The sequence below is a fragment of the Aureococcus anophagefferens genome (genome assembly GCF_000186865.1).
Source record: "Aureococcus anophagefferens unplaced genomic scaffold AURANscaffold_13, whole genome shotgun sequence".
Lineage (NCBI taxonomy): Eukaryota > Pelagophyceae > Pelagomonadales > Pelagomonadaceae > Aureococcus > Aureococcus anophagefferens.
The window spans coordinates 1,009,465-1,025,233 of NW_008705573.1; the positions used below are offsets into that span (position 1 = coordinate 1,009,465).

The following is a 15,769-nucleotide window of genomic DNA, read 5'->3' on the forward strand; positions in this document are numbered from 1 at the left end:
CCGCGCCGCAGGACCCAGGGCATCATGTACGACCGCCAGGAGATGTTCGACACGGCGACGACGGTGCCCGGCCCCGAGACGGACCTCTTCGGCGCCGCGTGCAAGAAGGCGGGCGTCTGGGGCGTCTTCTCCATCACGGGCGAGCGGCACGAGGACCACCCGAAGAAGAACCCCTACAACACGCTCGTGCTCATCGACGACCGGGGCGCGGTCGTCCAGTCCTACCGCAAGATCCTGCCCTGGTGCCCCATCGAGGGCTGGTACCCCGGCGAGGAGACCTTCGTGAGCGTCGGCCCCAAGGGCCTCAAGATCTCGCTCATCATCTGCGACGACGGCAACTACCCGGAGATCTGGCGCGACTGCACGATGCAGGGCGCGGAGCTCGTCGTCCGCTGCCAGGGCTACATGTATCCGGCCAAGGACCAGCAGGTCATCGTCGCCAAGGCCATGGCCTTCATGAACAACTGCTACGTCGCCGTCGCGAACGCGTCGGGCAACGACGGCGTCTACACCTACTTCGGCCACAGCGCCATCGTGGGCAACGACGGCCGCACGCTCGGCGAGTGCGGCGAGGAGCCCAACGGCATGCAATACGCCCAGCTTTCGGTCTCGGCGATCCGCGACTCGCGCAAGCACGACCAGTCGCAGAACCACATCTTCAAGCTCATGCACCGCGGCTACACGGGCGTCCACCAGTCGGGGGACGGCGACAAGGGCGTCGCGGCCTGCCCCTTCAAGTTCTACAACACCTGGGTCACGGACCCGGCCGCGGCCCAGAAGATGGCCGAGGCCGTGACGCGCGACACCATCGGCGTCGCGGCCTGCCCCGTGCCCGGCGTCCCGGCGCCGCCCAAGTGAGCGCCGGCGAGCATGTACAGACGGAGCTACGCATCGAAATATAAAAAAGGAGAGCTGCCAGAGGAGATTACGCGTGTGCTGATCCAGTGAAGAGTAGACCCGAGGGGCTGCAAGTTGGCGGGCGCCGCGGGCCACTGCGCGGCGACGTGCGCCGGCCACTAGACGTGCGCCTTCGGCGAGGCGCCCCCCAGCGCGGCGCCTCCGCGTTCCCGCCCGCGCCTCGGGACCCCACTCGGGGGCCCTACGCGCGCGAAGAAAAGAAGCTAAGAATAGGCCCGGAGCGGACACCACGCGAGTCCGGACTTAGAAGAGCCCCGCCTTCTGCTTCGCGGCCTTTTGCCTCCACGCCGGGAGCGTCGCAAAGTCGGCGCGCGCCATGCCGAACGTCGACTCGAACGCCGCCGCGTCGAGGCCGTCGAAGCGCGCCTTGGCGTCGACCGGCGCGCCCGGTGGAGCGCCCGCGGGAGCGCCGTCGTAGTTGCCCGTCGCGGCGACGGACGCGGCCGCGGCGTCGCGGCCGACGGCGACGCCGCCCGCGAGCGCGAGGTCCGCGAAGCCGTCGAGGGCCCGGTCCTCGGCGTCGGCCGGGACCGGCTTCGGCGGCGCGGCCTCCGGCGGCGGCGCGGCCTCGGGCGGCGGCGCGGGCTTCGGCGGTGGCCGTGGCGGCGGCGCGCCGCTCCGGGGCGGCGGCGCGCCGCTCCGGGGCGGCGGCGCGCCGCAGCGTCCGCCGGACGGCGGCGGCGGGCCGCAGCGCCCTCCGGGCGGCGGCGGGCCGCAGCGCCCTCCGGGCGGCGGCGGGCCGCAGCGTCCGCCGGGCGGCGGCGGGCCGCAGCGTCCGCCGGGCGGCGGCGGGCCGCCGCGGCTCGGCGCCGGCTCCGCGGCCGCGGGCAGGCCGAGTCGGCGCCGCGCATCCGCGCGCTGCTCCGCGTAGCCGAGCGCAGCGAGCGCGTCCTCCGCGCGCGCCGGGTCGACGACGCGCGAGCAGAGCAGGACGACGGCCTCCACGGCGGCCGTGGGCGACAGCGCCATGGGCCGGATGAGCCTCGCGACCTGGGCGCAGTCGAAGGCATAATTTCGCACGGCCGTCTTGAGATAGCGCAATCGCTCGAGGTCCGACTGGGCGTTGGTCACGCGCTGCAGGAGCGAGTCGAATTCGGAAGCGTCGACGAGGTCCGCCGCGTCGGCCGCGGCCAGCATCGATGCCATCGGGTAGATCGGGCTGCCCGGTGGTTCAACGAACCAGGCAAATCAGCATCGTGCCTTCACCGCCCGAAGCAAAAGGGCGATTTTATGGGCGTGTCGAGCACGTCTTGCAGCCATAACCGAGCGCGTCTTGCAGCCATAACTGAGCCCCTGCATCCGTGACATGGGCCTCTTCGAGTCCAAGCCCGCGCCGAGCGCAAGCGGCGCTCAGGACGACCGAAACGACGTCGACGACGGCGGCGCTCAAGACGACCGAAACGACGTCGCCGACGGCGGCGCTCAAGACGGCTTCGGCGCAAGCGGCGCTCAGGACGACCGAAACGACGTCGCCGACGGCGGCGCTCAAGACGGCTTCGGCTGCGACCTCGCCGGCAAGCGCTTCGCGAGCGCGCACCAGGCCGCGTGCTACCGCCGGTCCGCCGCCGCGGCCGCGACGCGCCGCGAGCGGCGCGCGGCCGGCGGCGGCCCGGCGCCGCGCGCCGCGGCCGCGGCCGCGCCGGCCGCCGGCGCGTTCCACGCCTCCGCGGGCCCCGCGACGTTCGTCCTCGTCATGGACCCCGCGCTCGCGGAGAAGTTCCGCCGCTTCGCCGTCGACCCGGCGCGGCGCTACCTGCCCGGCCTCGACGTCGACGGCGCGTTCACGGACGCGGCCGCGCGGGGCAACGCGTTGACCGCCGTCGCGCTCGCCGGCGCGGCGCCCGGCGCCGCGAAGCGCGCGCTCGACGCGTCGCCGGGCGACTTCCTCGCGACGCGGCTCGTGCAGCGCGTGCTCTGCGCCACGGACCGCGTCTGGGGCGCCGACGCGGGCGACGACGGCGCCGTCGCGGCCGCGGCCGCCGCCGCGCTCGCGCGCTACGGCGGCGCCAAGGCGACGGTGGCGGTGCGCGCGCAGCCCCGGCGCTTCGAGAAGCTCGTCGTCGCGGCGCTGCCGCCGGGCACGGCCCTGGACACGCAGGCCTACGACGCCGCGGTCCACGTCTTCGTCTCCCCGGCCCTCGGCGCGTGGGTCGGCGTCGTCGCGCGAGAAGACGAGTGGTTCCCGAGCCAGGTCGTCGACGCCGACTGCGGCGTCGCGGCGGAGAAGATGCGCGCCGCGCACAAGCTCCGCGAGGTGCTCGCCTTCGGCCTCGACGGCGGCGCGCTCGCCGCGCTGGCCGCCGACCCCGGCGGCTGCGTCGTCGACGTCGGCGCCGCGCCCGGCGGCTGGACGTCGACGCTCGCCGCCGCGGGCGTCGCCGTCCTCGCCGTGGACCCGGCGGCGCTCAACGCCGGCGTCGCGGCCCTGGCGAACGTGACCCACGCGAGGAAGAAGGTCGAGGACCTCACGGACGCGGACTACCCCGCGGGGGCGGTCCCGAAGGGCCTCGTCTGCGACGTCAACGCGCACCCCGCCCAGCTCGTCGAGACCATCGCGCCCCTCGTGCGGTCGCTGCCGCGCGGCGCGCCCGTCGTGCTGACGCTGAAGTTCGGCGGCAAGGGCCACGAGGCGGCGTCGGAGGCGCGCAAGCTGACGCACGCGGCCGAGGTCCTCGCGGACCTCGGCGACGTCGCGCCCTTTTCACCCGACTTCCGGCTCGAGTGGCTCGTGTCGAACACGAAGCGCGAGCGCACGCTCATCGCGTTCCGCGCCTAGGGCCCCGCCCGTCGACCGTCGTTAGCTCGTCGTCCCGATGCCCCCGGGCTTGGCGAGGGCCGCCTGGCTCAGGCCCGCGCCCTTGGGCATCTTCTGCTTCCGCGCGTCGAGGAGCTCCTTCTGCTGGTAGTAGTGGGGCGCGATCTCGACGAGCCAGTCGGGCTCGATGGGGATGACGTTGCGCATGTACTCCTTGGACGTGAAGGCGAGCTCGTGGTAGACGACCCACTTGGGCAGCACCTCCTCGTTCGCCATGACGGAGCTCGGGTGCACGAAGACGGTCTTCATCTGCTTGACGGTCTTGTAGTCGCCGGACGTCGCGAGCTTCGCCGCGTTGTAGAAGTAGCCGCCCGTGACGGCCTTCTGGACGTGCTCGACGTCGGACGACTCGGAGAGCTCGAGCTCGACGCGCTCGCAGAGCCCCGCGAACTGGTCCCGGACGTCGCGCGCCTTGACCATGGACCGCGCCTGGATGTAGTTCTCGTAGCACCACTGCGTCGAGCAGTCGCTGTCCGTCCACTCCTTGTAGACGCGGAGCAGGGCCACGTGGTCGCCGCCGCCGCCGCGCGCGAAGTTCATGCGCGCGTTGTCCGCGTGGACCTGCGCGGGACGCGGGCGGCGCGACGTCGCTCCGACGCGAGCGTTCCGCGCGCGCGCGTTCCGGGAAACCAGCGGCCGCGCGTCGAGGCCGTTCCGAGCGACGAGCGCTCGTCCAAACATCGGCCGAAACGAGTCGACGACGGCCGAGAGCGGCGCCTTGGAAGGGCGCGTCGCGCGCGTGTCCCGCGCCGGCGCGGACCGCGCGGTCCTTGGGCCGATAATAGACGGCGTTGCCCGCGGAGAGCATGGCCCCGACGGAGATGGCCTCGGCGACGCAGCCGTACTTGTCGGCGATGATGATGGACTTGGCCATCTGGGGGTCGCAGGGGAACTCGGCCATGCGCCTGTGCCGAAATCAACCGCCGTCTCGGGGGTCCCGACCAAACTTCAAACCTCTCGAGCTCGGTCACATCGAAGTCGATTCGGCTGACTTTTGGACGAATCGATCGCTCTCGTCGAGTTCTCGAAGCACAGCAGAACGCCTCACGTCGAAACGGTCGCATACGATCACATTGAAGTCGGATTGAAGATTCGAGTTCGGCCCGGCGACGCGCCGGCCGAGCTTCGTGAGCTCGCCGCGGTCGTTGAGCGCGCCGAGCGCGTAGAGCTGCTCGAGCGCGCGGATGAGCATCTCCGCCGGCGGCGGGTCCATGAAGTCGAAGTGGAGGAGGTCGTGGATGCCCAGCGACTTGAGCATGAGCACGACGGAGTTCATGTTCGTCCGCTGGATCTCGGGCACCTGGGCAGGAAAAGAGAGATGCAACGTCGCTTCAACGTGAGTGTTCCGCGCGCGTGCGTTCCGGAAAAAGCATCCACGCTTCGAGACCGTTCCGAGAGATGATCGCTCGTCCAAAAATCAGCCGAAACGAGTCGAAAACGGCCGAGATAGGAGCCTTTGAAGTTGGGAATTTCGCACCCTTTTCCTGCCCTGTCGGGCACCGTGTTCTCCTCGAGCTCGTGCGCGTAGGCCCAGGACGTGTAGAGCCGGAAGCACGTGCCCGGCTGCGTGCGCCCCGCGCGGCCCGCGCGCTGGGCCGCCTGGGCCTGGGAGATGGGCGTCACGATGAGCGACTCGATGCCGCTCCGCGGGTTGTACGTCTTCTGCTTGCAGAAGCCCGTGTCGATGACGAAGCAGATGCCTTCGATGGTCAGCGACGTCTCCGCGATGTTCGTGCCGATGACGACCTTGCGCGCGTCGGGCGGCGTCGGCTCGAAGATCTTGGCCTGCTGCTCCGAGGGCAGCGACGCGTAGATGGGGCAGATGAGCAGCTCCTTGATGCGCGCGCCGAGGCCCTTCGTGCGCTCCGTGAGCGTCTCCACGGCGGCCTCGATCTCCTCCTGGCCCGTGAAGAACACGAGGATGTCCCCCGGGAAGGGCTGCGTGATGTGGGTCTGGAGCACGGTCACGACGGCCGCGTCCAAGTAGTCGGCCTCGGGCGCCTTCGTGTACAGGATCTCGACGTCGAAGGTCCGGCCGGGGATGTTGAAGATCGCCGCGTCGTCGAAGTACGTCGAGAACGCCTCGGCGTTCATCGTCGCCGACGAGATGATGATCTTGATGTCCTCGCGGAACCGCGCGATGTCCTTGATCAAACCGAAGAGCACGTCCGTGTGGAGCGTGCGCTCGTGGGCCTCGTCGATCATCATCACCGAGTAGGACGCGAGGTCCGGCTCGCCGAGGAACTCGCGCAGGAGCATGCCGTCGGTCATGTATTTCAGCAGCGTGTCCTTGGACGTGCAGTCCTCGAAGCGGATCGAGTAGCCGACCTCGCGGCCGAGGACGACGTCCATCTCCTTGGACACGCGCGCGGCGACGGACATGGCCGCGACGCGCCGCGGCTGCGTGCAGCCGATGAGGCCGACCTTGGAGTAGCCGACCTCGTGGAGGAACTGGGGCAGCTGCGTCGTCTTGCCCGAGCCCGTCTCGCCGATGACGACGAGGACCTGGTTGTCCTTGACGGCCTCGAGGAACTCCGTGCGGTAGGCGTAGACGGGCAGCGTCCGGCGCTTCTCCAGGAGCTCGTCGTGGGCGCTGCGGTGCGCGAGCTTCTTCGCGTCGCGGCCCCGGGGCACCAAATCGCCGAGCGCGTCCTCCGCGCCGGGCACGTCGCCCTTCTTGCCCTGCTTGATGTTGTCGATGCCCTTGAGGAGCATCTTCGACGCGACGAAGTCGACGTGGTCGTCGAACACATAATCCGCGTCGTCGACGTCGTAGCGCGACTTCTTGCGGCTCTTCGAGGAGCCGGCGCGCCTTTGCTGCTCCGCGTCCCACAGTTCCTGCTCCGTGAGCGGCTCGGCCTCCTCCTCGTAGCGCGCGTTCAGCGTCTTCTCGCGCGCCTCGGCCAAGGTCATGTCGCCGCGGCGCGCGTCCTCGTAGGCGTCGGGCACGTGGTAGCCGTCGTCCTTGGCCTCGAAGCGCGCTCGGTCGCGCGCCATCGCGAGAATCTTCTTCGAGAGCTCGTGCTGGTGCTTCTCCTCGGCCGTGACGGCCTCGTCGCCGAAGAGCTGCTCCTCCTGGTCCACCTCGGCCTGCAGCAGGTCGAGCTGCTTCGCCTCCCACTTGTCGAGGTACGCCTGGCGCGCGTATTTCCGCATGAGTCGCACGTCGTCCTCGTCCGCGAGCGGGTCGACGTCGCCGCGCGTCGCGAGCTCGGCGACCTGGTCCGCGCTCAGGCCCTCGTCGCCGGCGAGGCGCCGCGTGCGCGCCTCGTCGCGCTCGCGCATGCGCAGCACGAGCTCGTCGCGCTCCGCGACGTCGTCGTCGAGCTCCGCGTCGCGCTTGTCCGCGGCGGCCCGGCCGTCGTCCTTCTGGCCCTTGGCGAGGCGCCGCTGGAGCTGGCGGTCCTTGGCCGCGGCCACGAGGTCCGCCTCGCCGCCGTCGCCGCCGCCGTCGTCGAGGCCCCGCTTCCGCGCGTTGCGGCCGCCGCCGGCGACGGCGCCCGCGGCCGCGCGCCGCGGCGCCGCGGCCGCGTCGTCCTTGGGCGCCGCGCGCGCGCTCGGCCCGGACCGGAGCGCCGCGCCGCGCCGCCAGAGCTCGTGCGCGAAGTCGGGGTCGCGCACGTCGCAGTCCGCGAGCAGGCCCCGCAGCTGCGGCTCCGACGACGCCGTCGCCGCGAGGCTCGCGACGTAGGTCGCCGTCGATTTGTTGCTGAATCCGACGAGCCGGTGCAGGCTCTCGCCGACCCAGGCCGCGAGCGCGTCCTCCATGGCGCAGTCGAAGCTCGCGGTGCGGCACGTCAACATCATCTCCTTGCACCTCATTTCCGACCGCGCGATCGAGGCCTGGAGGCTCGGCGCCGACGCGCTCTGGATCGCCGGGATCGAGCTCGAGCGCGCGGGAGCGCTCGGGATCGCGTAAGGTCGCTCGTCGCGATGATCGACTCGCGCGCCCGCGTCGAGCTGGTAGTCGTGAATGCTGTCCACGAACTTTGCCGCGGGTTCTGCTAGTAAATGTGTAGAATCGATGAGCGCCCCGTACGTCGTCTGAAACGTATCCTTGCCGCTCACCTTGCACTTGCAGGGGACGGCGCACCCGCTCACGATGGTAGAGGGGAACCACCGAAGAACAAATTGGTCCGCGACTATAAAAAAGACCACCACGGTGTATTCGACGCCCTCGATCTTCAAGGTCGTCGACAAGTACCGCGTCAAATTTCTACCTCGCCTGGCTGCTGCTCAACGCTGGTGCTCGAATCGACGCCGCGATGCGCCGCGCGCCGCCGCTCGCCGGCGACGTGGGGTCGTCGTGGCGATTGGCAGCGCCGCACACGCGACCGCGAGCCGAAAGCTCCGGCTCATCGTCGTCGTAGGCGGCCCACGAGCTCGGAGCCGGCCGCGCGCGGGCGCGGGGAACGACTAGTTCACCTTCGCTGGAAAAATCCACCTCATCGATCGTGCTCAGACTTCACAAGTTGGAAGACGCCACCGTCACGTCGCGTGGCAGCCTGCACGTGCATCGAAGCAACTCATTTGCACCGGCAATGTCGTGCCTCGTCGGTACGGAGTCGCCGACGTGCGTCGCCACGGAAGCGACGCCCGCGCCGCAGCGAGCGGACGCGAGCCCGAAGCGGCGGAAGCGCCTTTCCGTCGCCACGACGCCGCCGCGGAAACCGTGCCAGGGCAACGCCGCGCCGCAGCAAGTCGCGGCGAAGATCGCCTACACCGCGGCGCCCGGCGCCGGCGAGCGCGCGGGCATCGTCGTGTCGTCCGCGCCCAAGGGCGGCGCGAAGGCCTTCCCGCTGGACCCGAAGACGTTCCGCGCGCAGCACGGCAGCGTGCCCCTGCCGCCGCACGTGTCCGAGGACGACGCCTGGCGCAACGTCCTCGCGCCCGTCGACACGCTCGTCACGGACGCGCGGGGCCTGGGCTTCTCGCTCGACGGCGCCGGGTTCCAACTCGTCGACGATCCCGCGGGCGCGCCCGAGGCCGCGGGCGGCGGCGACGCCTACTACCGGCTCGTCGAGGCCGCGGCCTTGCGTGCGACGGGCGCGAGCCGCGCCACGGCCTACTGCCACGCGCGGCGGAGCCCGCGGCCCGGCGGCGCCAAGAGCGCGTCGGCCGCGGGCTACGCGGGCTACGTCCACAGCGACCAGTCGGACACGTCCTGGAGCGCGGACCTCGGGCGCCTCGACCACCTGCCGCCGGGCGTGCCCGAGGACGCCGCGCGCGCGGCCGCGGCGGGCCGCCGGTACGCGGTGCTGTCGGCGTGGCGGTACGTCGGCCCCGCGGAGACGTGCCGCTCGTCGCACCTCGCCGTCCTCGACCACGCGTCGGTGACGGATCCCGCCGACGTGCTCCCCTTCTCCATCGTCGCCGACGGCACCTTCGGCGGCAACTACCGGCTCCGCGCGGACGCGGCCGCCGCGAAGCGCCACCGGTTCTACTACTACCCGGCGATGACGCGCGACGAGCTGCTCTTGTTCGTCGTCTGCGACTCGGCCCACCCGGCGCGGGCGACGACCTTCAAGCACACGCCGTCCGTCTCCGTGCTCCACACGGCCTTCGCGGACCCGACCGCGCCCGAGGGCGAGCCGCTCCGCGAGTCCATCGACGTGCGCGTGCTGCTGTCGTGGGACTAATGGGGCGGGGGGGCTCCTCTCTTTACAAATTCGAGTCTGGCTGCGCGTGTGCATCTCATTGTAGACGTGGGCGGCGCCGTGGGCGGCGACGGCGTACGCATCGGCGGCCCAGGCGATCGGTCCTGACCCCGGCCAAGCCTTTGTGGCTCGCTCGGGACCGGAGGCGTCGCCTGCAGCTATCGGCGAGGACTTTACTATGGGGTGCGCCGAGCTCCTTACCGACCCGCTTCCGACGACGGCGCGCGGTTTGACGGTGGACGGACGACGCCAGACGACGGGCTGCGACGCTGCGAGCTGCGGGCTTCGCGACTCGGCGATACGCCGCGGCGCTCTCCCTACGCCGCGCTGAGTTGCCGACGTCGCCGCTGGCGCCGCCGCCGCCGCCGCCGCCGCCGGAGGACCCCCGCGCCCCCCCGCCCCCGTCGCGCGCCGGAGCGCGCGCGCGCGCGCGCTCACCCGCGCCCTCCCCCCGCAGCTTCTCCCGCTTCGTCGAGGTCGGGCGCGTCGTGCTCATCAACTACGGCCCCGACGAGGGCAAGCTCGCGACGATCATCGACATCGTCGACGGCAACAAGTGCCTCGTCGACGGCCCGGCGACGAAGACGGGCGTCGCCCGCCAGGTCATCCCCTTCAAGCGCGTCGCGCTCACGGACATCGTCGTCAAGATCCCCAAGAACGCGCGGCAAAAGACGCTGAACAAGGCCTGGGACGAGGCCGACGTCCTCGCCAAGTGGGACGCGTCCTCCTGGGCGAAGAAGCTCGCGGCCAAGAAGAAGCGCGCGTCCCTCACGGACTTCCAGCGCTTCCAGCTCATGGTCGCGCGGAAGCAGCGGTCCGCGATCGTCGCCGCCAAGGTCAAGGAGATGTCCTAGGCGCGGACGCCGCCGCCCCCGCTTCGGGTAATACCGAGGACCCTTCTCGCGCGGGGACGCTTAGGGAGGACGTCGCGGACGCTCTCCTCGAAAAGGCGGCGACGGTCGTCGAGACCCATTTAGGTCGCGAGCGACGCGGCGACGGCGGGCTTCCCTTCGGCGGCCCGCGCCGCGAGGTAGGCCGCGAAGGACCCGGGCACGGGCGGCGGCTCCTCCCGGCGCCGGAGCGGCGACGACGCGCGCGGCTCCGGCGGCGGCGGCGGCGGCGGCGCCTCGGCGCCGACGTCCTCCTCCTCCGCGCGCTCCTCGTCGTCGTCCCGGGGCTCCTTCGGGGCCCGGGGCCGGCGGAGGCGCGACAGCGTGACCCAGCCGTCCAGCGGCCAGACGACGCGGACGCGGACCTTGGAGAAGACGCGGCCCTTGTTCGCCTTGAACGTCGCCTGCGGGTCCCAGCCGCCGAGCGACGTCACGCGCTCGCCGGGGTTGCGCGCGCGCGTGCTCGACGCCTCGTCGACGCTCACGGGGTCGCCGGCCTTGAGCTCGCCGACGACGGGGCTCCGCAGGTCCGCGCGCTGGCGCGCGATCGCGTCGACGCGCGCGGTCCAGCCGCCCCGCACGGCAGCGAGGTGGCTCCGCGGGTCGCAGTCCGTCGCGAGCCCCAGGGCCGTGCGCCAGCCGTAGAAGCCCCCCGCGAGGACCCGCGGCGCGAGGCCGCCGGGCCCCAGCACGCGCGCGTTGCGCACGAGTTCGGCGACGAGCGCGTCCTCGCCGACCTTGCGCGTCGTCCGCGCGCCCGTCTGCGACACGACGACGACGCGCGCGCCCCGCGCCGCGGCGTCGAAGACGCCCTCGAGCGCGTAGCGCGCGCGCCGCGCCGCGACGGTCGCCTCGAGGTCCGGCGCCCACCAGCGCGTCGTGTCCGTCGCGCGCTCGCGCCGAAAGTGGGGCCGCCGCCGGTCGCCGTCCCAGCTCAGCACGAGCTCGCCGTCCCGGTCGAGGCACTGGTCGAAGGACAGCACGCAGACGTGCGCGCGCACGCGGACGTCGCCGAAGTCCTCGACGCACGCCTGTGTGGGATTCAACCACTGGTTTGGGTGGTCCTGACCAAACTTGAGAATTCTCGAGCTCGGTCACATCGAAGTCGATTCGGCTGATTTTTGGACGAATCGATTGCCCTCGTCGAGTTCTCGACGCACGGCCGAAGAGGTTGCGTCGAAACTGTCGCATAGGCGCACATTGAAGTCGGGTTGAAGATGTGAATTCCACACGGACGCGCGCCTGGCCCGTCGCCTGCCGCTCCGCGTGCGTCCGAGCGTCGACGACGCACACGTCGATCTGCCGCTCGGCCGCGAGCTCGGGCACCTCGGGGAAGGCCGCGTCGAGGGAGGCCTCGCCCGCGAGGAGCGCCTGGAAGTCCGCGAGCGAGAGGGCTCGCACCTCGTCCCTCGGGCCGAAATAGGCCGCGTCCTCCGGCGTCTCCTCGCCCTCGGGCGTCGGCAAAAAATACGACTTGGCGTAGCCCGCGTCCTCGACGGGCGTCAGGGCCGCGAAGGCCTCGGCGACGAGCTGGAAGTCCTTGGCGGAGCCGCCCTCCTTGTCGGGGTGCGTGCGCAGCGCGAGCTTGCGGTAGCGCTTCTGGATCTCGGGCCACGTCGCCTCGTCCCGGAGCCCGAGGATGAGCCGCGCCTTCCACTTCTCCATGGCGTACTTGTCCACCGACGGGTCCGCCATCTTGTCTTCTCAAGGCGACGCGGCGAGAGACCTCCCCTACTACGCGCCAGCCATACGAAGGGCTGCTTGGTCAGCTTTGACTCTCGCGGCCGACGGTGCCCCCTCAGGGATGTTGACCCTCAGACCTTCGGCAGAGCGAGATGGTGCCAGCATCTCGTCTCATGCTCGTGTCCGCATGCCTGGCGTCGCCGCCGCTGCCGCAGTCCCAGCAATTGCGGTCGCTCGCGCTCCGCAAGCACCGCGCCGGCGCGCTGGCCGTCGCCGGCGACGAGATGGACGACTACAGCGTGCTCGTGGGCATCGACGGCGTCGACTACCACCTGAACGTCGACACGGGCAGCGCGCTCGTCGGCGTCGCGGGCAACGCGTCCATCGGCTGCGACCGCCACTACGCCATGGGCGACCGCTGCGGCGCGGACATCTCCGTGAGCTACGGCAGCGGCTTCTGGACGGGCCGGGTCTGCGAGGGCACGGTGTCGCTGGGCCCCTTCGCCGTCGACGACTACAAGTTCGGCGCCTACGAGCGGCAGCGCGCGATGACGACGTGCGCCGACACGCCCGTCGACGACCCGACGGCGCCGGGCCGCATGACGCGGCCGGACCTGGCCATGGAGGGCATCCTCGGCCTGAGCTTCCAGCAGAAGGTCAACGCGGGCAGCCCGCCGCTCCTCGAGGCGCTCTTCGCCGCGCACGGCGACGCGGCGCGCGTCTTCGGGCTCCAGTGCTGCGGCTACGACGCCGCGCGGCGCCGCGGCGGCGGCGGGAGCCTCGACGTCGGCGTCCTCGACGAGTCGAAGCACTACGGCGAGCTGCGGTGGGTGCCCGTGACGCCGTCGAGCTACTGGTCCGTGTGGATGACCTCCGCGCGCGTCGGCGGAAGCGAGACGCTGCCGCCGGACGTCGCCGCCGTCGCCGCGTACGGCGACGGCACGCCCCAGACCATCGTCGACAGCGGCACGTCCGGCGCCGCGTGGAACCCGAATCTTCGACCCGACTTCAACGCGAGCGTTAGAGAGGTGTGAAGTCGGGCTGGAACGCACCCAGCTCACCGTTTGATTGCGGCGCAGGTCTGGCGTGCTGCTGCCCGCGCGGGCCTTCGACGCGGCGACGGCGTCCCTGGCGGCGGCCGCGCCGGCGCTGCCCGCGGCCTTCTGGGCCGGCGCGGCCTGCGTGCCCGAGTCGGCCTTCGACCCGTCGGCGCTGCCGCCGCTCACGCTCACGCTCGCGGGCGCGGGCCCCGGCGACGCGCTCGACCTCGTCGTGCCCTGGCGCCGGCTCGTCGTGCTCGTGCCGGCGTCGCAGTACTGCCTCGAGTCGCCGCCCCGCGGCGGCGAGGACCGCTGGGCCTACGCGCTGGGCGCCGTCGACGAGGGGAGGAACGCGATCCTGGGCCAGGCGCTCTTCGAGGAGTACTACGTCGCCCACGCCTACGACGGGCCGTGGATCGGCTTCGCGCCCATCCGGGGCTGCGGCCCGACGGCCGTCTTCGAGGCCCTCGAGGACCACGCGGCGCCCCTGGCCCTCGCGGTCGTCGCGTTCGTCCTCTTCTTCGCCGCCGCGCTGGCGATCCAGGGCTACCTGCCGGCGCTCCGAAACCTCCTCGGCCGCTGCGCGGCGCGGCGGCCGGACGCGGAGGACGCCTACTCGCCGCTCACGTCGCGCGGCCACCGGGCCAGCGAGCGGACGCCGCCGAAAGCGCCCCGTGGCTCGCCCGCGGACCTCGCGGGCGCCGACGCCTACGGCGCCTAAAGACGCTAGTCCCCGTCGGCCTCGCGGGCGCCGACGCCTACGGCGCCTAAAGACGCTTTAGTCCCCGTCGGCCGCGCGCAGGTCGTCCTCGAGCTGGTCGAGGTCGCCGAGGACCGCCGTCGCGTCGCGCGCGGCGTCGAGTAAAGCGCGGCGGAGCTTCCGGAGCTTCGCCGGGTCCGGCGCCGGGCCGCCGCCCGCCTCGAAGGCCGCGAGCTCGGCCTCGACGGCCTCCCGGCACCGGTCGACGCCGTCGGCGACGCCGTCGGCGCAGGCCTCGAGGTCCGGCCGCGGCTCGTCGCCGCCGTTGGGCAGCCTGAGCGGCGCGAGCTTGGGCTTTGCGGCGTCGTCGCCGACTTTGACCCCACCTCCGACGCCATCTTCCGCGTCGTCGCCGCGTCGACGCGAAAACCCGTGCGGTACGCGCGGCTCGGCGACGCCTCCGGCGACGGGTCCCGGGGCGGCTTCCGGCCCGCGACGGGCGACGGCGGCACGTCCGTCTTGATCGCCGGGTCGAGGTAGCCGTGGACGGCGCTCAGGTCGCCGCGGCGGTACTTGGCGACCAAATTCCGGATGATCTCCTTCCGGTACCAGAGCGTGTCGTGGAAGAACTCCCAGAAGACGTAGCGGAGCATGTGCTTGCGCAGGACGTCGCAGGACGCCATGAAGACCTTCTGCGTGAACTTCTCCGAGTTCATGGCGTAGAGCTGGACTTTCGTGACGGCGCGGACGATGAAGCGGCGCGAGAACCGGCGGTCCGTGACGAGGCAGCTCATCATGTCGTCGCCCAAACACGCATAAGTGGAATCCTCGACGAGCGTCGACTTGGGCCAGCACATGGGCAGGCCCTTGAAGGTCTTGAGGCAGTTGCCCCGGATCAATAGGAACATCGTCGTGTTCTCCGTGCCTTCCTGGATGATGAGCTCGTGCGCGATGTAGACCGCGGGCGACAGGATCAAAGCGAGCTCCGCCACCAAACCCCGGTAGGCGTTCATGGAGCTGTGCCAGGCGTAGCCCTGGGGCGTGAACCTCGGTATGGTCACGCGGTCGAACGCGACGCCCATCCTAAAGTCCTGCGACGCGCAGTGCTCGCCGACGCGCGGCATCTCCTCCTGGAAGCAGAGGTCCACGAGGGCGCGGTGCTTGTGCACGCGCACGACCCAGGCGCCCCGGTACTTGCCCTTGGTCTCCTTCTCGTGGTCGTCGTCGGACCGCTCGACGGCGACGAGCATGCCCGGGTGGATCTTCGACGCGCGGACGACCGCGTCCTGGACGACGCGCAGGCTCCGCACCCAGGGGCCGATGTTCTGGACGGCGATCTGCTCCCGGTACTGGGGCGTCAGATTCTCCAGCATCTCCTGGTAGCACCGCTCCCGGAAGACCTGCTCGCACTGCACAAAGTAGTTCCGGAGCTGCCGCTTCAGCGGCCGCGCCAGACCGCGCTCGTTCATGAAGATGCCCAGCAGGTCCATGGTCATCTTGTACTGGTTGTTCGCCGGGTCCAGGGACGTGAGCACGTTGGCGATCTCGCCGATCATGAACGCGATGACGACGCAGCCCACGAGGAGCACGACGATCGCCGCGAAGTGCTCGTGGACCGTGTAGACGGCGGCGGTGCCGTTGAGCGCCTGGACGGCCCAGACCATGGCCGCGAGGTACTCGGCCCACATGCCCTGGTCCCGGAGGCCGTGGCGCTCGAGCCACGTCTTGTAGCGCCCCCGCTTCGACTCGGACAGCGTGCGGATGAGGCAGGCCGTCCAGTGGGCGACGACGAGCATGAAGGACACGAATTTCAGCACGGCCTGCGTGTGGTAGCTCAGGAAGATGTAGTTCCAGTACGTGTCGGCGATGCGCTTGATCTTGAGCACGCGGACGATCTTGACGAGGCGCAGGATCTTCATCGCGCGGACGAGCTCCACGTGGCGGCCCTTGGGCGTCACCTCCGTGAAGGGGAAGATGGAGATGACGTCGATGTAGAACCAGATGGACTTGACGTAGTGGTAGGCGATGGACCGCCGGTCGATGACCCACCGCTGGTCCATCTGGTG

General features: G+C 71.2%; 3 protein-coding genes across 3 annotated transcripts; 2 read left to right on the forward strand and 1 right to left on the reverse strand.

Moving 5' to 3' along the window:
* AMIE (hypothetical protein) lies at window positions 1–858 on the forward strand (the record flags this gene model as incomplete). The annotated part of the gene is made up of 1 exon (XM_009039986.1): window positions 1–858. A coding segment is annotated over one exon (858 nt), but the record flags the coding sequence as incomplete, so codon positions are not given.
* Window positions 859–3,748: 2,890 nt separating this feature from the next.
* On the reverse strand, window positions 3,749–7,078 carry AURANDRAFT_231 (hypothetical protein; the record flags this gene model as incomplete). The annotated part of the gene is made up of 5 exons (XM_009039870.1): window positions 3,749–4,294; window positions 4,494–4,625; window positions 4,845–5,033; window positions 5,234–6,448; window positions 6,503–7,078. Coding segments are annotated over 5 exons (2,658 nt in total), but the record flags the coding sequence as incomplete, so codon positions are not given.
* Window positions 7,079–9,848: 2,770 nt separating this feature from the next.
* AURANDRAFT_28296 (hypothetical protein) lies at window positions 9,849–10,244 on the forward strand (the record flags this gene model as incomplete). The annotated part of the gene is made up of 1 exon (XM_009039987.1): window positions 9,849–10,244. A coding segment is annotated over one exon (396 nt), but the record flags the coding sequence as incomplete, so codon positions are not given.
* Window positions 10,245–15,769: the final 5,525 nt, after the last annotated feature.